The 17,340-nt window shown below is 52.9% G+C and overlaps 1 protein-coding gene across 11 annotated transcripts in view; it reads left to right on the top strand.

Moving 5' to 3' along the window:
* The window catches only part of LOC119862092 (myosin-3-like), a 37,813-nt gene extending 20,672 nt beyond the window's left edge, over positions 1-17,141 (top strand). For 6 of the 11 annotated variants that reach the window (XM_038418078.2, XM_038418074.2, XM_043494283.1 and 3 more), the window contains 12 exons: positions 1,107-1,186; positions 1,611-1,773; positions 2,380-2,421; positions 3,998-4,129; positions 5,075-5,148; positions 6,800-6,884; positions 8,224-8,389; positions 9,160-9,236; positions 12,650-12,742; positions 13,554-13,700; positions 14,077-14,137; positions 15,120-17,141. In XM_038418078.2, coding sequence (XP_038274006.1) covers positions 1,107-1,186; positions 1,611-1,773; positions 2,380-2,421; positions 3,998-4,129; positions 5,075-5,148; positions 6,800-6,884; positions 8,224-8,389; positions 9,160-9,236; positions 12,650-12,742; positions 13,554-13,700; positions 14,077-14,137; positions 15,120-15,715 — 1,716 coding nt within the window. In that variant the 3' untranslated portion in view covers positions 15,716-17,141. The remainder of the gene's footprint in view (positions 1-1,106; positions 1,187-1,610; positions 1,774-2,379; positions 2,422-3,997; positions 4,130-5,074; positions 5,149-6,799; positions 6,885-8,223; positions 8,390-9,159; positions 9,237-12,649; positions 12,743-13,553; positions 13,701-14,076; positions 14,138-15,119) is intronic. The other 5 variants (XM_038418075.2, XM_043494282.1, XM_043494284.1 and 2 more) reach the window with 2 other exon arrangements.
* The last annotated feature ends 199 nt before the right edge of the window (positions 17,142-17,340 follow it).

The raw sequence follows: 17,340 nt of genomic DNA, 5'->3' as shown, positions 1-17,340 counted from the left end.
CATGATCTCTATTGAGCTATTTTCTATTGCTTGGTGCTGCAACCTCCCTAATGCTCAAGCGACAGCACAGTGACTCCATAGCGATTTCATTGTACATTTAAATACCCTGCATTTTAATTGTGCTCCTCAGCCCTTAGAGCATCCAGCCCACATGGGGCTGATCCGGCTTTGTCTCTGATCTGGCCGAGAACCTTAGTATCTTGTGACCACGGTTGCTTTTCCACCTGTTCTGTTCAATGTTTGTATTGGAGCCGTGCAGAGTGTGTGCACATCTGTGCTTTGAATTCTGTCTGCATCCTGGTAGAACTCTCTGCTTAGCTACCAGCCAGGTGACGGTAACAAGATTCAAACTCAGCCCTTGCCACTTTGACTACAGAAGCCTCTGTCTGTTGAGCTAAAGAGATAACATTGTTCATTCAGTTGGTAGAAAGGACTGTTACAGGCGTGCCAACCCATCCTTCCCCGGTAGAGGGCAATGGTACACATGCTAGTATATCAGACCCTGTCTGACTTAAGCCCCAATCCTGCAATAGACTCCATAGTCACAGATCTTCACTCCCCTGCTGACTGCATTGGCCTGTGGTAGCAGATCCTGATGCGAGATCAGGGCTTTCACCACTTCCTGGGAGTGACTGTCTGGCTTAGGAATGCAATGGAAATTGGGCCCTGCAGTGTCCCTGTCCAGTCTGGCTCTAGCTATGAGCTGCAAATAATTTCAGAACACACCTGAAGAATTAACAGATACTTAACAATAGTAGCCAAGAAGCCAGTGCTTGTGGCTAAAGCACAATCCCAACAGTCAGGAGACCTGGGTTCTGTTCCTGGCTCATTTGCTGACTTGCTCTGTGACTGTGGGCAAATTGCGGCACCTCTTTGTGCCTCAGTTTCCTTTTCGGTAAGCTGGGGTTAATGATACTGACCAACCCCACTGGGGAGCTGTGGGGCATTGACGTCACCGTCTGGGAGGAGATGTTGATGTGCTTCCGCTGCAGCAAGAATCCAGATTCAGCCACCTCTTTGCAGAGGACAAGGTGTGAGCTGTGTGCTAGGGAGCAACAGGTCTGAGCTGCTGTTGCCTAGGTGACATCTCTGTGTGTATTTTCCAGCAGATCAAGTTCCCAGCAACCTCCAATACCACAGCAACATCTGGCTTAGAGATGGATTGTCCTGTGTCCTGTCCAGAAAGGTGAGCACCACAGTATAGTTTGTGAGTCCATCTGTCTCCTGAAAGTCCATCAGTCCCATTCTGCATGCTGCCCTGACATACCCATACCATCTATGCCACATATCCAGCAGCATGTCTGACTGTCTTTGTGCTACCCACCTTACTCACCCCATTCTCCAGGCTGTATGTTACCAATGGCCAGCCTTGCGGGATGACCATCCTGCTGCTTGAAAAGGGGAACAGGAAAAGGGAGACCTGGAAGGAAAGTGAACATGGATCAGACTTTTATCTGCATGTGGGCTCTTAAAGTGATGATCGCAGCCCCTGGGGGCGTTGGAGGACACCCTAGACAATGCTGTAGAGCAGAGTGAAGGTCCTTACAGGGACTCTGCTGAAATGCGGATCATGTCCACTGATGGTGAACGGCATCTGCTTTGTATCTCAGTTCTCCGATTTCTAGTCCTCAAGGAGAGCCGTTGGCCATGGAGAGCCCCCAGGGCTTGATGGCCTCAGGGGTCCTGTCTGAGGTGGAGAGCCTGAAGCGGAAGCTCCAGAGGGAGACTGCATCCCAGCAGGAAAAGGAGGAGCTGATCTGGACTCTGAGAGAGGTGCAGGCTGGATGTGTATTTTACAGCTGTTGTGTGTAGACACATAGGAGGTGATGGAGGGGGAGGGTAGGAATCCCAGAGTGCTCTGCAGAGGACACGATGGGTATCATGGAGTGTGCTACTTTCTCTTTGATCCCTTCCTGCTGATGAGTGCCTCCTAGGGAAGAGTCTGTGGGCCAGATTCTATGGTTACGCCAGGGTGAATCCACGGACAATGTAGTTGCTCTGGGCTCATACTGGCTAATGGAGAACAGACTCTGTTCCCATGCGGCTAAGGAACTTCTCCTAACTATGGGGTTCAGGGGGTTCTGCAGAGCCCAGTGACAGGAAAGTAGGATTGAGACACTTGGCAGAAGATAGTTACACAAAGGAAATACAGAGATCCCCCCACTGTGGGGATGTACCAGGAGGGGTCAAGCCTCAGGGCATGATGGGAATGAATATATGCATCCCTGTGGGGGATGCCAAGAGATGAGGACACATGAAAACCAACCACCCATCTTCCAGGAGAAGAAAGTCCCTGCAGGCAGGCCTGGGAACAGCATGAGGAGGGCGCCTAGGAAGAGAATGGGCAGGGAGGCTAAATCTCCTTTCTTTTACTGCTAGGAATTAGAAGAACTGAAACTAAAGCAGCCAGGAGACATCAAGGTGAGAGGATACACCCTGACATCTTTACTCTGTTAGAGTGACTTGGTACAAGGTACAACTGCAGCCGTGCCAGTGGCGTTCAGTAACCCATCTTGGCAGGGGTGGCCTGCAGGCTCCCAGAGCAGCCAATTCTAGGGGCCTGATGCCCCAGCTGAACGAAGCACTTACACACATGCTTGATTTAAAGCTAGCGGAGTTGCGTAGATTTACACCAGCTGAGGATCTGGCCCTGGAGCGCTTTGTCCTGGGTCTGTTGTTTTCCTTAGTCTGAAATAAACAAGCCCCTATTTTGCTCTGTGAGTATGGCAGAAATGTGGTGCACGGCTTGAGGTTCTTATCTGCTCCTCAGTACTGTGGTCTCTGAGCACCTTGTCATCTTCAAGGTATTGCTCTTCCCAGCCCCCTGTGTGGTAGGGCAGTGCTATTACCCCGTTGTACAGCTGGGACGCAGAGAGGCTGAGTGATGTGCCCAGGGTCACACCAGAAGGTCTATGCTAGAATAAGGAATTGAACCCAGCTCTTTCAAGTCCCTGGGCTAGTGCTCTAACTACTGGGTGTGTAATGGGAAAGAATTACAGGGTCTTGGGGAATGAAAGGTGTTGAAATAAATGGAAATTATTATTAAATGAATATAGTTGCTGCTAACCCAAGAACATGGTGACACTGGCCATGTCAGTGTAGAGCCTTCCTGTGTTTCCCAAACAAGCCAGGAAACATGCAGAAAGCCTTGATAGCGGGGCTTGATCCTGGAATACGCTGCGTCCACTTCTCTGTAAGAAATACACTGCATTTCAAGGGTCTGAGTGTTATTCCATATGGCACACAGCTTCCTTCCCACCTGTCCAACTTTTAGGCCACCATTTGGTTGAGCATTTTGGACTCTGACCTTCCAAGAGAGCGGCATGCAGGCCCAGGAGATCTCATTGTATGATCAAGGCCTTGGAGCTATGCAGTACATTTGGGCAGGTCTCAGACTCAGCCCTGGGAACTTTTGGGAGAGTTCTAAGAGGGTCAAAGGTTTTGCTTGGACGTGAATTCCATGTTTGGTCTATGCCTGGCACTGTGTCAGGACCCATGGACAGGGAGTGGGTGAGATACCCACCCTCATCTTCCACTGGCATCACTTCTCCTCGGTGTTGGCATGTAATGAGTATTGTTGAGAACTGAGGTGACCGATTCAAACTATCACTCGGCCATGGATTAGCCCCAGCATGGCTGTCGAGTTTGACAGTACTCCATAGGCTCCATACTCCATAGGCTTATGTGGACATCTGTAGGCTAACACCTGAAGCTGGTTGCATCCCACAGCTGGGGCTGGTGTAGGATCTGCTGATCTGGTGTGCGGCAATACCTGCTGCGTGACCTTAGCTAGAACAGCCTATATCTTGAGATCAGGGAATGCGGCTGGTTTTATATTACATCCATTTGTAAAGCACCCATCACTGTCGTATCTGGAAGTGCTTTCATAAATGTGCTTGGAAATGGAATACCCCCTAAAGGCGTCTGACTCTCTGCTTCTCCTGCACAGCTTATTGGCAGAGGGGACTCATTGCAGTTTTTCTTTCTCATACTTCAGGTCTCCCTGGAGGAAGTAGACACAGAGCTAGTGCTGGTCCGAGAAGAGCTGCAGAAGGTTTGGGACATGCTGAAAACACGTGATACGGCGCTGGAAGAACAACACCTGGAGTTAGAATTGGCCAGGAGCCAGGTACCAAACTTGTCTGAACATCCTGCAGAGACATGCCGGGTTATTATACTATTATTTGCATTCCAAGAGCATTTAGAGGCCCCAGCTGAGATCAAGGCCCTGTTGTGCTAGGCACTGTACCAACACAGAGGATATGTCTACCCTGCAATCAGGAGGTGTGATTGCAGCATACCTGTGCTAGCTTGGATGGAGCTACTCACTAAAAATAGCAGTGTACCCTTGGCAGCATGGGTGATGGCACAGGCTGCCCTAGTTCTTAACTGATCAGGATTGTACACAGGCTGCAATTACACCTCCCAATTGCAGTGTAGACACAACCAGAGTGAGACATCCCCTGATCTAAAGAGCATCCAGTCAAAATAGACAAGCCAAAGGGTGGCATGGGAAGGGAAGTGACTTGCACATGGTCACTCCGTTGACCAGCTTGGTCTCTCAAGTCCCAGGCCAATTCCTTGTCAGTGGAACCAGGCTGCCTCTCCCCTCAGATGGATTCATCTCAAAGTGGTGTGTGTTTCTGTGCCAGTATATGTCCGTTGGTTGGATCAGCTCCCTTAGTGGTTCCCCAGAGTTCACTGCACATGCCTGGCAGGTGGCTGGATTAGTCCCTGGCTGTTTGTGGAGATCTACCTCAACCCCAGTCTGAGCTGCCTACCCCCTTCTCTTGAACATCAGCAAATTAGATTTACCAGCAAAAAGCCCTCCCTACTCTGGTGTCAGGCAGGGGGTGACTCCCTGAGATAAGAATACAGCCCAGAACCAGCCATTGTACTGTCTGTGAATAAGGAACACCAGTGGCAATATCACAGGGCTTGTCTGTGCTAGCTGCTCATCTGGGGTAACTCAAATAGCCCTTGCGTAAGTAGCTAGCAGAGAGCAAGTGCGGCTGATGATGAACTAGGTGACTTCACTGAGTAATGCTAACCTGCATTCCCTGTCTATTGCCAGTACACTGAATGCAGCTCAGAGAAGCTGAGACTGGAACAGCTTGTCGCCTCTCTGGAGCACCAGCTGGCGGAGAGGTACGGAGCTAGCAGGGATTCAGTCCTAGGGCAGTACTGAGCTCTCGGTGCTTCTTATGCTGCCCCCACCAGGGAAACCCCAGGGGAGGCTGCGCTGTCTCCATCGCATGGCACAACTCCCCCGCCGTGTAACTTTAAAAGGTAGGGGCCTGCCCCACAGTCAGCCCTGGGAACGCCAAGCATCAGGAGTATGAGAGGCACTCCTTGCTCAGGAGGCAAGTTCTCTCTAGACCCACCAGCCAAAAGCTGGAGCTGGGCCATATCCCTAAGGTGTTCACCAGTGGGGGTCAGCACAGCTGGATCCCAAGCCATCTCTAGTACAGTGATAGCATAGGTAGCTGTGGATGAGTCATCTATCCAGGCCCAGGAGCCCATCCCATGCCGGGAGGGTGGTTTGTTAAAAACCTAGTTATAAAGAAAGCCCTTCCACATTGGCGTGAAGGCTGCCACAGGTGGGTTCTGGCAGGCTCCCCACATGGAAGCCCTATGCTGGGAGAGCAACTGAGAGCCAGTGTGTCCCTGTAGAGCTTAACTGCTGCACCGGGGTGGAGCTGGGCCCCAGGTCTTCCAGAGCAGAAGGGAACTGATGGGAGCCCTTGGAACTAGATTGATAGGGCCCCTTTCAGCCAGAAGAGCCAGGCTGAGGGCTGGATGGCATGGAGCTACGGCCCCATGTTGGGAGTGGGATAGGCCAGGGAGAGGGGGAGGAGCAAACTAGGCTCTGCCACTTTGGGAGAGGATAGCATCAGCCATGGCGCTAGCTCCTTGCACTGGGCTGGGTCATGCCGTGCAGTGGGGAAAACCATGGGAGAGGGGCAGAGATGGGCTTTCCCTGGAAGCTGCACCTCACAAAGTGTCATCCTGACTTTTCCAACAGGCTTCTCTCTCCACCCTTAGTGGGGGTGGGGCTCCCTAGGGATCTGCTAAAGGCCCTTATGTCTCTCCACTGGCTCCAGGACACTTCAGCTTTCTCTGCTCCTGGGAGACTTGCACTGCCAGCACTTCCCTATTCTGGAGACCCCCTCTAGCCTGGGCGGCCTCAGGCTGGACTACTTCTCCTGCGTAATCCCTGTAGGTTTCCAAGGGGAGCACCAGTTCCACCCCTGTCCCCCCATCCCTCCCCACATGCCCTGCCTGGGTTGAGGGACAGGGCAGGGATGCTGCTGCAAGGAGTGGCTGATGTTTTCCCATTGCTCATAGGACCTGTGCATGGAGAATCCTTCTGTGTTCTGATCTCTGGGGCACAATCTGACCCTGCGACCACAGAGTCTTGTGGTGTGCTGCCTCGTCCTCCCTCGCTACCTGCACAGTAGTCTGGCCCTGCATGTGCATGGGCTCATGTCACCCACCTCTGTTTAACAGGGAGCAGGTTGGTTACCAATGGGAGGAGCCCACCCCTTATAGCATCTTGAGCTCCCTGCTTGGGGCTCTGCTCAATGCTCTTGAGCCATGAAGCCGTATGGGACCGTGTGGAGCTGCGACGAGCAGCGTGAGTTACATGCGGCTGGAGCCTCTCGAGACAGGACAGACCTCCAGGCCCCTGGTTACAGACTCTGCAACATAATTGATGGTGCAACAGTGGGTGGACCGGAGGGTGAAGGCTCTTCCAGATAACAGGCAGTTTCACTAAAGCAGGGACTTGTGTCCACAGAGAGCAGGCCTTGAGGCACCTTCGACAAGCAAGTGAGATGGAAAAAAACAAGCTGGAGATTCAAGCCTCTTCATTAGAGCTGAAGGTAACGCCTGAGAAAGCTGTGTGTCGTGTCCCCCCTCCATGCAAGGGCACTCCAAGGAAAGGCTTGTATGATTTTGTGTGGGGGTGTCACTAAATTTGTACTCTGGTCGTAACACAGATAGGGCCAGATCTTCCTTTCCAGCTCCATCTTACCCCATCCACACAACAGCGTCACACTATAGCTAGGACTTTCCAGAGGACTCCACAGCAGGTCGGATTTTCGAGTGCTTGGCCCCCACAAGTAGGGCCAGATTTCCAAAAGAATCCAGCAGCCAATGTGCACCCAAGAACACGTGGCTGATTTTGAACAGCGCACTCGAGAAATCTGTTCATAACCTCAATCCTCTGGAACATTGTGGCCATTGCGTGAAGCTGTTGGGATGATCAGAGAGGACAGGGCTGGAGAGAACCTCTTGTGCCGGAGACTATCCTTTGTGCAGCAGCACAGGTGTGTCCTAGGCCTGTGTCTCCTCTTGTCTGCCCCTATCTCCATGACATCCCTGGGCAAGTTAATCCAAATTGTCTAGCTGCCCTAATTTACATTTTCCCCTCACACGCTTCGGCTGCTACTACTTGTTACTTGGAGAGGATGGACAGGTGAGGATACTAGGGCAGGTTGGGGATGGGGGAAGATACCCAGGCGGGCTGGGGAGTGGTTGGGGGGAGGATACTAGGACAGGCTAGGGAGTGGTTGGTAGTGTGAAGCAAGAGAGCTAATTAGCTCTGATGGTAGATATGAAGCCATGGAAATGCTCTCTGCACTCACCATCCCCTCCCAACATCTAGCAGGCTGGAATGAATGCTGCCAATGAAGAGCGAGGATGATGTGGGATGTTATCGCGGGGGTCTGGATGGCTCAGGAGACGAGGCTGAACTGTGGAGCCACTGGTTCAAATCCAGCCCCACTCCTTGGGCTCTTAAAAGCTGGTGGCAGGTTGGCAGCCACCATGAAAGGAGATTGGGATTTTGGCCTGGCTCCTAGGGGATGGAGGTGTCTGCATTTAAAACGCACCCCCACAGTCGGCATTAGTGCAATCCCTGCTGGCAGTCGCAGCACAGAGGACAAGGATCAAATGGACCATGGGGACTGAACTCCACACTCCTCCTTGTGGGGCTCCCACTAGGTCAAGACAGAGGCACATTTGCAGTGTGGTGGAGGAAAGCTGGTGCAGCTGCTGCCTGTGCTATATACCTATGGACAGAGGCTGTCACTCTCCCATCCCAATAGGCTATGCTATCCCTTATGCCAGAGCCTCTGTCCCGCTGGAAATCCTTGACAGTCTGTGGCTCATTTAACATTTAACTGCTCCTGTCTGACCTCCGCTTTGCATCCTGACTAGCTGGCAGAAGTGGAGGTCCTGAGAGACGACGCCCACCGACGCCACCAGGCATCCGGCCCCACAGAAGTACAGAACTGGGGCCCTAGGCAGAGCCGTGACAGTCACTCCCAGGGAAAGTGCTCCCGGTGTGATGCCTTTCTGGCCCAGCTGAACAAGATGATTCAAAGTAAGGGCTTCTCTCTGTAAGTGAAAGCTGCTCTGACTCACGGGGGTTAGGAGGCTCAGTTTCTCAGCGTTTGCAGAGGGCCTGGAGATCCCTGTTGGCAGGTACTGGAGAATCACTAACTGGACTTTGAGTTCCTTCTTACACAAGTGTGGTGACCGTCACCAGCTGGTCCATTCTTTCTCCCTTCCCTACATGGTCACTCCGAGTCTAATGTCCTCTGCTGGTTTGACTTGCTCAGCTGTTCTCTGCAGGGGCAGTGGTGGCACCTTGGTCCTTCCTGTTCTCTCCCTTTGGCACAACAGTTCAGTTTCCAGAGGACTGAAATACTTTGACTGAAGTCTTGGGCTTAATCTAGGGGGAGCTGGGTGAAATTCTCTGGCCTGGCCCATGCAGGAGGTCAGACCAGATGATAGCTCAGTGGTTTGAGCACTGGCCTGCTAAACCCAGTGTTGTGAGTTCAATCCTTGAAGGGGCCATTTAGGGATCTGGGGCAAAAATTGGGGGTTGGTCCTGCTTTGAGCAGGGGGTTGGACTAGATGACCTCCTGAGGTCCCTTCTAACCCTGATATTCTATGATCTGATGGCCCCTTCTGGCTGTTAATTCTTTCGGCACCCTGGACCTGAGCATGATAGTTACAGGAAGGCTCTTTTGGGGGGAGGGGGTGGACAAGGCACTTGCTGGCTGAGGAGAGCTGGACTCAATGTTTGCAGCTGCTGCTATAACATTTTCCTCACCCCTGTCTTTCCTTCACTGTTTGCTTCGGCTCCAGGCTGTACAGATAAAGGGGCTGTGCTGCAGGAGGACCAGGCCTTGACCTATCTGTGTGACCTGCAGGGGCTCCTCAAGGTGAGGGACAGCAGAGATCCCCTGTGGGACAGCATAGCTCATGCAGGGGTTTTAACATCCCCTGAAGGAACCCCAGTCCATTTCTGGGTCTGTTTCTGTCCCTGTTCTGCCACCAAAGGGCTCCCACCGGGAATGCAGGGTTGCCGGATGGTGCTGCAGGGATGTGGAGAGCTGCTCTGTGTGCCGTCCCAGTTGTGACCCTCAAATCTGCACTGTGTGTCTCATTGTAACAAAGTCGGGGGTCAGGGGAGTGTTCAACAACCCCAGTGCCCATCGGTGGCACCCTCTGGGCACGGAGACTCAGACATAGCCTTGCCTATGACTTTGTATCCAGCCACCTAGCTGTTCCTTTAGTATTTTTAGTATGGTTGTGAGGTTCCATTGTGCTAGGCTGTACAGAGACTAGAAAACAGTCCCTGCCCTGAAAAGCTCATTTCACTTTGCTTTTTCACTTCTTTTCCCGTTTACACAGGGGTGTGGAGTTCCAGCCCTTTTCTTTCCATTGTACTGTCAGTCTCCCATGCCCTTTCTTGCCATCCTCTTCCTCCCAGGCTTTCTTTGCTGTTCTTCTCCCGTTCCTATCACACATCCAGCACACCACAAACATGCACTTTCCAATCTATCTATCGCTCACAGTCCCAAGTTCATCTTCCCCCTAATTTCTTCCATGTGCACACTGTCTACCTGCCACCTGCCCGCCAAACTCCTCAGTGTATTATTTTCTACTGCCTGTATCTTTTCTGCCATCTCCGTAAGACCCATCATTTCAAACCAGAGAGCAGGCAGGTACAAACACACATAGCGTACACTTCTCATTTCAATTTGTGCCTTAATTGCTGATCCCACAGTACTCCTGCCACCCATGCACATTGCTCTTTTAATTCTCCAGCCCTCTCCCCAGTGGCACTAATGTAAGTGGGGGAATGGTCCCGCTATTGTGGGGAACTTTCCTGGCTTATACACTACGCTGGTGAAATGAGCTAGCGAAAGAATGAGTCCTCACTCCCACTCCTTTTACCCAGAGACCTGCCTGACCTAGAGGGCTCCCCTTCCATTCTCCTGTGTGGCAGAGTCCTCGTAACCCCAACAAGGCTGAGCCCAGGATTCCTGGCAGGCTTTACCCCCAGTCTTACAATGGTCACTTAGGACAGGGGCTAAGGTTTCCCCACTCCGGGGTGCTCTCTCCACACTGGACACTTTCCTGACCCGCTGATCATTGCCTAGAGTTCAAAGCAAATACAATTTATTAAACAGCAATCAATTTTTAAAAAATGAGAAAGGTTAAAGGGAAACCCATCTCCCCACTCTGCAGCACGGGGACATCACAACCAGCTGTGGCTGGAACGTCAGGGCCGTTCACAGCCTGTTCCTCTCATCCTAGGCCCCAGGCCCTGGCTGTGCTGCGGGTCCGATACTTGCTCTGGCAGGGGCCACACACCTTCAGGCTCTAGGTGGCAGGACCCTTCTTCCCAGCGTCAGCCCCCCGCCAGGGTTACGATCCCCCTCCCAGTCTGGCCTGCATCTCCCTGCACTGAGCCTGCTGCCCAGCATCCCCCTCGCTCTCCCCAGCTGCTCACTGTACCCAGCACCAGACTGCCTGAGCCCCAGCTCCAGCCCCACTCTGCCTCGACACCCCTAGAGCTTTGCCTCCTGGGCTGCTCCTCAAGCTCCTGCTGTCTCCTTAGCTCTGGCCCTCTGGGCCGGCAGCTCCAGCTCACACAGAGGACAGGACCCCACACTCCCGACTCCCTTATTGGCCTCCGTGCATTGTCAATCAGGCTGACCTAGAGCATTGGCCTCTCCCCATTGGCCCTGGGGACTGTCAGTCTCAGGTCTTGATTTCTCTTCAGCCCTTCCCCTTTCTAAAAGGCCCCACTAAGTTCCAGTGTGGGGCCCGCAGTCCCTTTACACTCAGCGTATTTCCCAAGTACGCAAATTCTTTCTTCCAATTCAGCTTCTCTCCTAAACCATCAACCAACAGCTCTTCTTCCACCGTCCCTGCTTGCATAACTCCACTCCCCTCTGTGTTTCCCTTCAGATCATGGGCTTCAAACACAGATGCCTGCTCTGCTACTGTATTACCAAGCTAAAAGACAAGGCAGACAAAGAGAAATAGACACACTGTTGCCCTGTCTCCCATGAGGGGCTAGAGACCTATCTCCCCTCTGGCTGGAGTAAATGCTAAAAATTAGCCTCCACACCCCCTTGAGTTGGTCCTAAACAAACCAACATTTTACTGGCTATGGTCCAGAAACAGAAAGAAAAGCAGAGAGGCTGGGTAGTGCTTAGAGCATCAGCCTAGGGCTTGGGGGAGATGGGTACGGTTCTCTCCTCTGTCTCAGTCTCCCTGTGGGACCATGGGCAAGTCACTTAGGGCCAGATTTCCAGAAGGATCTAGGTGCCCGACGCAGCTAGGTGCCCAGTGGGATTTTCAAAAGCCTATTGGCATTGTTAAGTGCCTAAAACCCTTTGAAAACCTGCCCTTAATTTCTCTAGTCCAGCTCTCCAAAGGGAGTTAGGTGCCTAAATACCTTTGAGGATCTGGGCCTTTGATCCTCGGCTACCCATCTGTATAATGGGGTTCGTAGCTCTGTGGAGCCCCCCAGGGGTGTGTGAGGATAATACATGAAGGCTCTGGAGGCAATCAGCTCCTGTGGTGCAGGGAGCCAGGTCAGTGCCTAAGACAGCCAGATACAACAGCAAGACATACAAACACCATGGACTGCATCACTCGACTGGCCCTAAGCGTGGTGACAAAGCACCGCAGGGCACATCCCCTTATGAGAATGTCGCTCAGTCAGGTTGCTCCTGGCCGGCTAGCAAAGTTACACCTTCTTTGGAACACCTGCTCCCCAGCCTCAGCCTGGGTAGGTCTTGCCTACTGCTTAGCCCATGAGGTATCCAGATGTAGCGATGCTCCAGGCTGTAAAGGCACAACCTGTCCTTCTCGGCCTCAGTTCCCCATGGGTACAACATAGCTAATGTCACTCCTTTTCTCCTGCACTTTAGCTGGCTGGTCTGTAACATCTTTGGGGCAGGGACCAGTTCTAGTACAGTGCCAGGCACAATGGGGCTCTGATTGCGCATGGAGCCTCTCAGCGGAACCATGATACAATAGTAGTTTAAGTTAGTAACACTGTGGTGATGGGACAGTTCTGAGACCTTCTTGGAGCTCTAGAGAAACTGCCCTTTCCAAGGAGACATGGGGCAGCCCCTAATGGGCTAAGCTCTGACCACTCGTCCATTCAGAATCCCTGCTTTGTAGATGGTTCGGCTTCCCTGAACAGTCTCCAAGGTGCCTTTTTGACCCCTCCATCCACTGGGGCGAGGAGGTGGAACTGAAATAGAACAGAGCGAGAGATCCAAGTCCATTCATCACTCCGCCCTGCTCATGTGGGTCTGTTTCTCCGCAGAGGCTGAGTCAGTGCGCGGCCAGCCAAGTCACAAGGAGCCCCCAAGAAAAGAGCCAAACCCTGGAACAGCAGCATCGGCTGGTGACCGAGCAGGTAACAAGCCATGCGTTCGGCTTTGTCTCGGGCTCTCTGACTCATCATAGTCTTTACATTTCTCTGAAGTGGGCAGGTGGTCTCTGGGGCAAGGGAACCATCACAGGCAGAATTCTGCTGTCAAAGCAGCTGTGTGAGCATGGGCTCTGGCATGTGGCTGCGTGAACAAGTTCACATTGAGGGGAGGTAGCCAAAAGCCCTGACTGAAGTAGCATGGGGCATTTGAGATTACAGGGATGGATGGAATGTCCCTGCTAGCTGGAGCAAGGCACAGGAAGGCAGGGATGGCTACAAGGAGCTTGGGAAAGTGTGGGGGTATCCCAAGGACCCAGAATGGATGGAAAGTAGAACAGGCTTCCTAGTTACTATCCAGAGCCTCTTACACCTGGGGATTTAGGCCAGTGCCAGTGGGGGCTGGTAGTGAATTTCAGGGGCTCTCTCTGCTGCTCCAACAGCTCAAGGGCTTGTTCAGACAGAGGCAGCAGCTGCAGTCAGGGCACAGGAAGCTGTCGAGAGACCAGAAGGACAAGTGCTCAGTGGAGCAATGGGTGAAGAAATCTCAAGTGGTAAGAACTGCCTACCCCTGTCCCCACCCCACATTAGTCCAGCTCCTTGCAGCCCATCTTCACACCCAGGAGGCGACTGCAGTAAGGCTGGTGCTGGTTTGGGGTGTTGGGACACAGGCAGCAATTGTGAATGTGGGAGTCGGTTGACTCTGAAGGGCTGTCAGGTACGAGCCACGAACCCAGCAGGTATTCCTGGTATCTGCCATGAACCCACTATCGTCTTTGGTCTCATGTGGTCTCTGCAGAACACAAGAGGAGCCATCAAGCCGCATGGGAAACCTCTGCAGGAGCTAAAAGAAAAGCAGCAGCCTATACCAGGAGATCTGGGCTTCTCCAACAGCACCAAAGAAGCACAGAGCCTCAGGCTGCAACTGCAAGAGAAAACAGAAATGGTATGGCCTTGCCCTGCCCCAGGGAACGCACCATAGCTCAAGGGCAAGCCCGATACTGAGTGGGGAGCTGTAGATCTGGCTCTCCTGAAGCAGGATCAAACTGGCCAGAGGCTGCGAATCAGTTTGAGCATCAGTGCAAACTCCTCTGCCATCTACCATTATGGAAGGATCCCCAGGCCCATGTGCTGCAAGAGCCCATCATGCTCTGTACATCCTACTCCACACCCTTATCCCTCTGCATCAGATTCTCTGTCTGCCTCTTATGGAATCTGCCATTTTCATGGCCTCCCACTAAAATATGTACATGTGCAAGGGGCCATCCAGGCAACGTACCCACCGCAAGGTTTCTAACAGAGCTGCTCTGCGTTTTTTCCAGATTTCTGCTATGGCCTCTGAGATCCAGGGACTGCAGCAAAAGAACGAACACCTGATGAAAGGTAGGGTGGCAGCATGGCACGGGCTGTTCTTAATGGCACCAGGCTGCTGCTTGCAGCTGTACTGCAAGGCAGTGGGAATGGGGTGCTGGGCCAGCGGAGACCAAGGTAGGCTGTTCATTAAAAACAAACAGTAAAAAGTGAAAGCTCAAGGCCTTTCTGCAGACTAGGGCCTGATCCTGGGAGATGCCGAGCGCTCTCAATCCCACCTGGTTTTAATGGGAATTGAGGTCGCTCAGAACTAGATCATCAAAGATGTTTAAGGGCCTAACTCCCATTGAAATCCATAAGAGTTAGGAGCCTAAATATCTTTGAGGATCTGGGCCCCAACGTCTACATGAAGAGAGACAATCTCTCTCCAGATTGAGGCCTATGTTAGGAGTCACCATGTCTCTGAACAATCCAACAATCCTCCATGTCTAGGATCCTGCATCTAGTTTCTGGATGCGTCAGAGGAAGGCAGGACAGCCTCCAGGGCACACAGCACAAGTGCAATATCATGCCATGACGGGAAGGCGTGTTTGAGCTGGGACGTTAATAGCCTTTGATATTTTTACCCTAACATACGTGACCTCAGCTGCTGCTATTTTATAGACTAGATTTCAGCCTTTACCCAGCCGTTTGCCTTAGTAACATCCTTTGGCAGTGAGTTCTGCAGCTTAACGCATACTCTGCAATTTCAACCTTACCTTTGGCAGCTGTAATTGGTTTGCTTTATAATTCCATTGAGTTCCCCACTCCCTTTCCTGCTCTTTGATTGGAAAAGGTGACTGGGGGTCTCTGCTTGACCATTCATGGTGTTCCACTGGGAGAGCATAGTCCGTCCTTGCGAGAACGCATGACTGCAGCGGAATTGCAGCAGCAGTTAGTCCCAGTGGTCTAGCGCTCCTTGCTGAGGCTGTTGAAAGAAACTGCCGCCTAGAGCTTTGCAGTGGAATTGATCATCTGATGCCTGGTGACAATCTCCTTCCTCTTCTCCTAACAGCGAAATTGCAGTTTCAGCAGCAAATCCAGGACATCCACAGCCTCCAACAGCAGCGACAGGAAAGGAGCGACTCAGACCTGCTGGGTCCTAGGCTCTCCAGCCGGCAGGAGCTGGAGTTGGGGCTGAGCCAGTGGAGTGATGGCTCTGCACCTCCATCTGGTGGTGATCCCCATGCTTCCTCCCTCTGCCCCCCGCACAACAGAGCAGCTCTGTACCTAGCCAAGCTGCCTGAGGCAGGAGATGAGCTGCGTTGCTTCAGTTCTGAAAGCAGTGGCAGTCAGTCGCACAGGTCCCAGGTAGGGTCAGAACTGCCAGTGCTGCCGCTGAGCAAGCTCCCTGCTGATCCTGTGACTGGGAAGCTGCCTCCCCCTTCCACGCTGCCCCTCCCAGCATCCAATTCCGCATCTGGGAAATCCTCCCCTGAGGCCCGCTCCTCCCCAGTGAGCCCCCGGAGTCAGCCTGGCAGCCAGGAGTCCTCATACACTCCCAAGGGAGCAGTGCTGCTCTCGCCAAGACCCTTTCGGGCACAACGACTGGGCTCGCCCTTTAAATTCAGAGTGAGCCCGGAGCCTCCAGGGGAAAGCTGTGGCAGCTGAAGCACCCTGTCCGTTGAGGTCAGACTAGATGATCACAATGGCCCCCTTCTGGCCTTGGAATCCATGAATCCTGCATGGCTGGGTACACGTGGCTTTGAATGATCTGCTCTGTGCCCTCTCGTTATCCTCTGAGCTGTTTGCCATAGAGCCTGGCTGGTAAATGAATGAACATAGCATGTTCTCTTGGTACTGGCTGTTTCCCCCTGGCAGCGGGGAAAGGTAGTTTCCTGACCCTTTGGGTTGGAATTCAGATTGGGGGCATTACAGGGGAGGGGCTGTTCTTACACTAGCTGGGCAACTAAGTCCAACAGTCCTCAGTGCCCCGCGCACCTGGGCCTCCTGGAGCGGGGAGCCACCAGTGTGGTCTGTGAGCAGCAAATGGTTCGATGTATGCTACAGGTTCTTCCCCTGCCCTCCTTGCCCGAGCATCTGAGCACCTGCCGCTCATGCGTTAAGGGATTTGACTCACTTTTGCCACGCATAGTTCATGCTTTCGCTCATCTTCTCCCCAGGGGAAGAACTGTGTGCTGTGGAGTGTTGGCAAACATACCCCCTGCTCTGTGTTTATATGGGGAAGGGCCGGTCAGAGGGGTGCGCCTGGCACCTAGATCATGAGGTGGGGAGGGTTGTGACGGTCCTTGGGTTCATCCCACAGTCTGAGGCTGGCCCCCAAGACAGCTCTGCCTCCTGCACAGCCAAGCTTTACCCTGAAGTTAGGAAGTGCCTTGGTGCCACAGGGGCAGAGCCGAACCAGGTCCCAGCCCAGAGCTTTAGGTGATCTTCTACATAGGGTAGGCCTCTTCTGTTCCCCCCTGAGATGGGAAGCTTGCTTTTCCTTCCCTGGACAGCTCAGCCTCCAGAGGAAGAGGAAGCTGTAGATAGAGTACCCCAAGCTATGCAGACTGCACTGCTCAGCTGCTGCATTGAGGAACAGGCAGCAGAGCGGACCCATGTAGCTCACTGCCTCCAGTTCCCTTGTCCCTAGCAGCCCTGCCTTCAGAGTCATCAGGCAATGACCACTCGGTGGGCCCACCTTTTGCATTGTAAGCAAGATCTCCCTTATTGCTCACTGCTGTGCTGCCACAGCCCTTCCAAAGAGCCAGAAGAGTTGGTGGAGGGGGCAGGTTCCCCACTGGCAGTGTTTGGGTTTCCCAGGGAGGTGGGTTTCAGTGGTGGGCAGCTAAGGATTGTCAGCATAGTCACAGATGGATTTGATTTTTGTGAAGGCCTGATGCTCTCTAGAGTAGGTCTTGATCCTCTCCCCCAGCCCTCCATGCAGCCCTGTGCTTGCTGTGAAATCCCCTTGGCAGCGGGCACTGATCGCTGTCCCCGCAGCTGATTTCTGGGGTGGGAGCGAATCCCCACTCTCATTATTCTGCTTCCTGTGTGGATAATGTGTCTGTCTTACATAAAGGACTGGAATGTGCTCTACTGCCTCAGACTGTTCTTCTGCTGCGCCCCTAGGGACGGGAGGCTGGGCATCAAGGCTGACTGGAAGATGGCCGAGAGGCCAATAGCAAGGAAGCCTTTTTACTTGAGTCGGGCCGGAGTTCTAGATCTGGGGGAGGAGAGCCAGGTTCTAGTTCAGCCCATGGCTGTGCTAAGGCTACAAGAAGGCTCCCCAG

Source organism: Dermochelys coriacea, chromosome 10, assembly GCF_009764565.3.
Source record: "Dermochelys coriacea isolate rDerCor1 chromosome 10, rDerCor1.pri.v4, whole genome shotgun sequence".
NCBI lineage: Eukaryota > Metazoa > Chordata > Testudines > Dermochelyidae > Dermochelys > Dermochelys coriacea.
The sequence above is the reverse complement of the archived record's forward strand: the minus strand, read 5'-3'. Positions and strand labels throughout refer to the sequence as shown.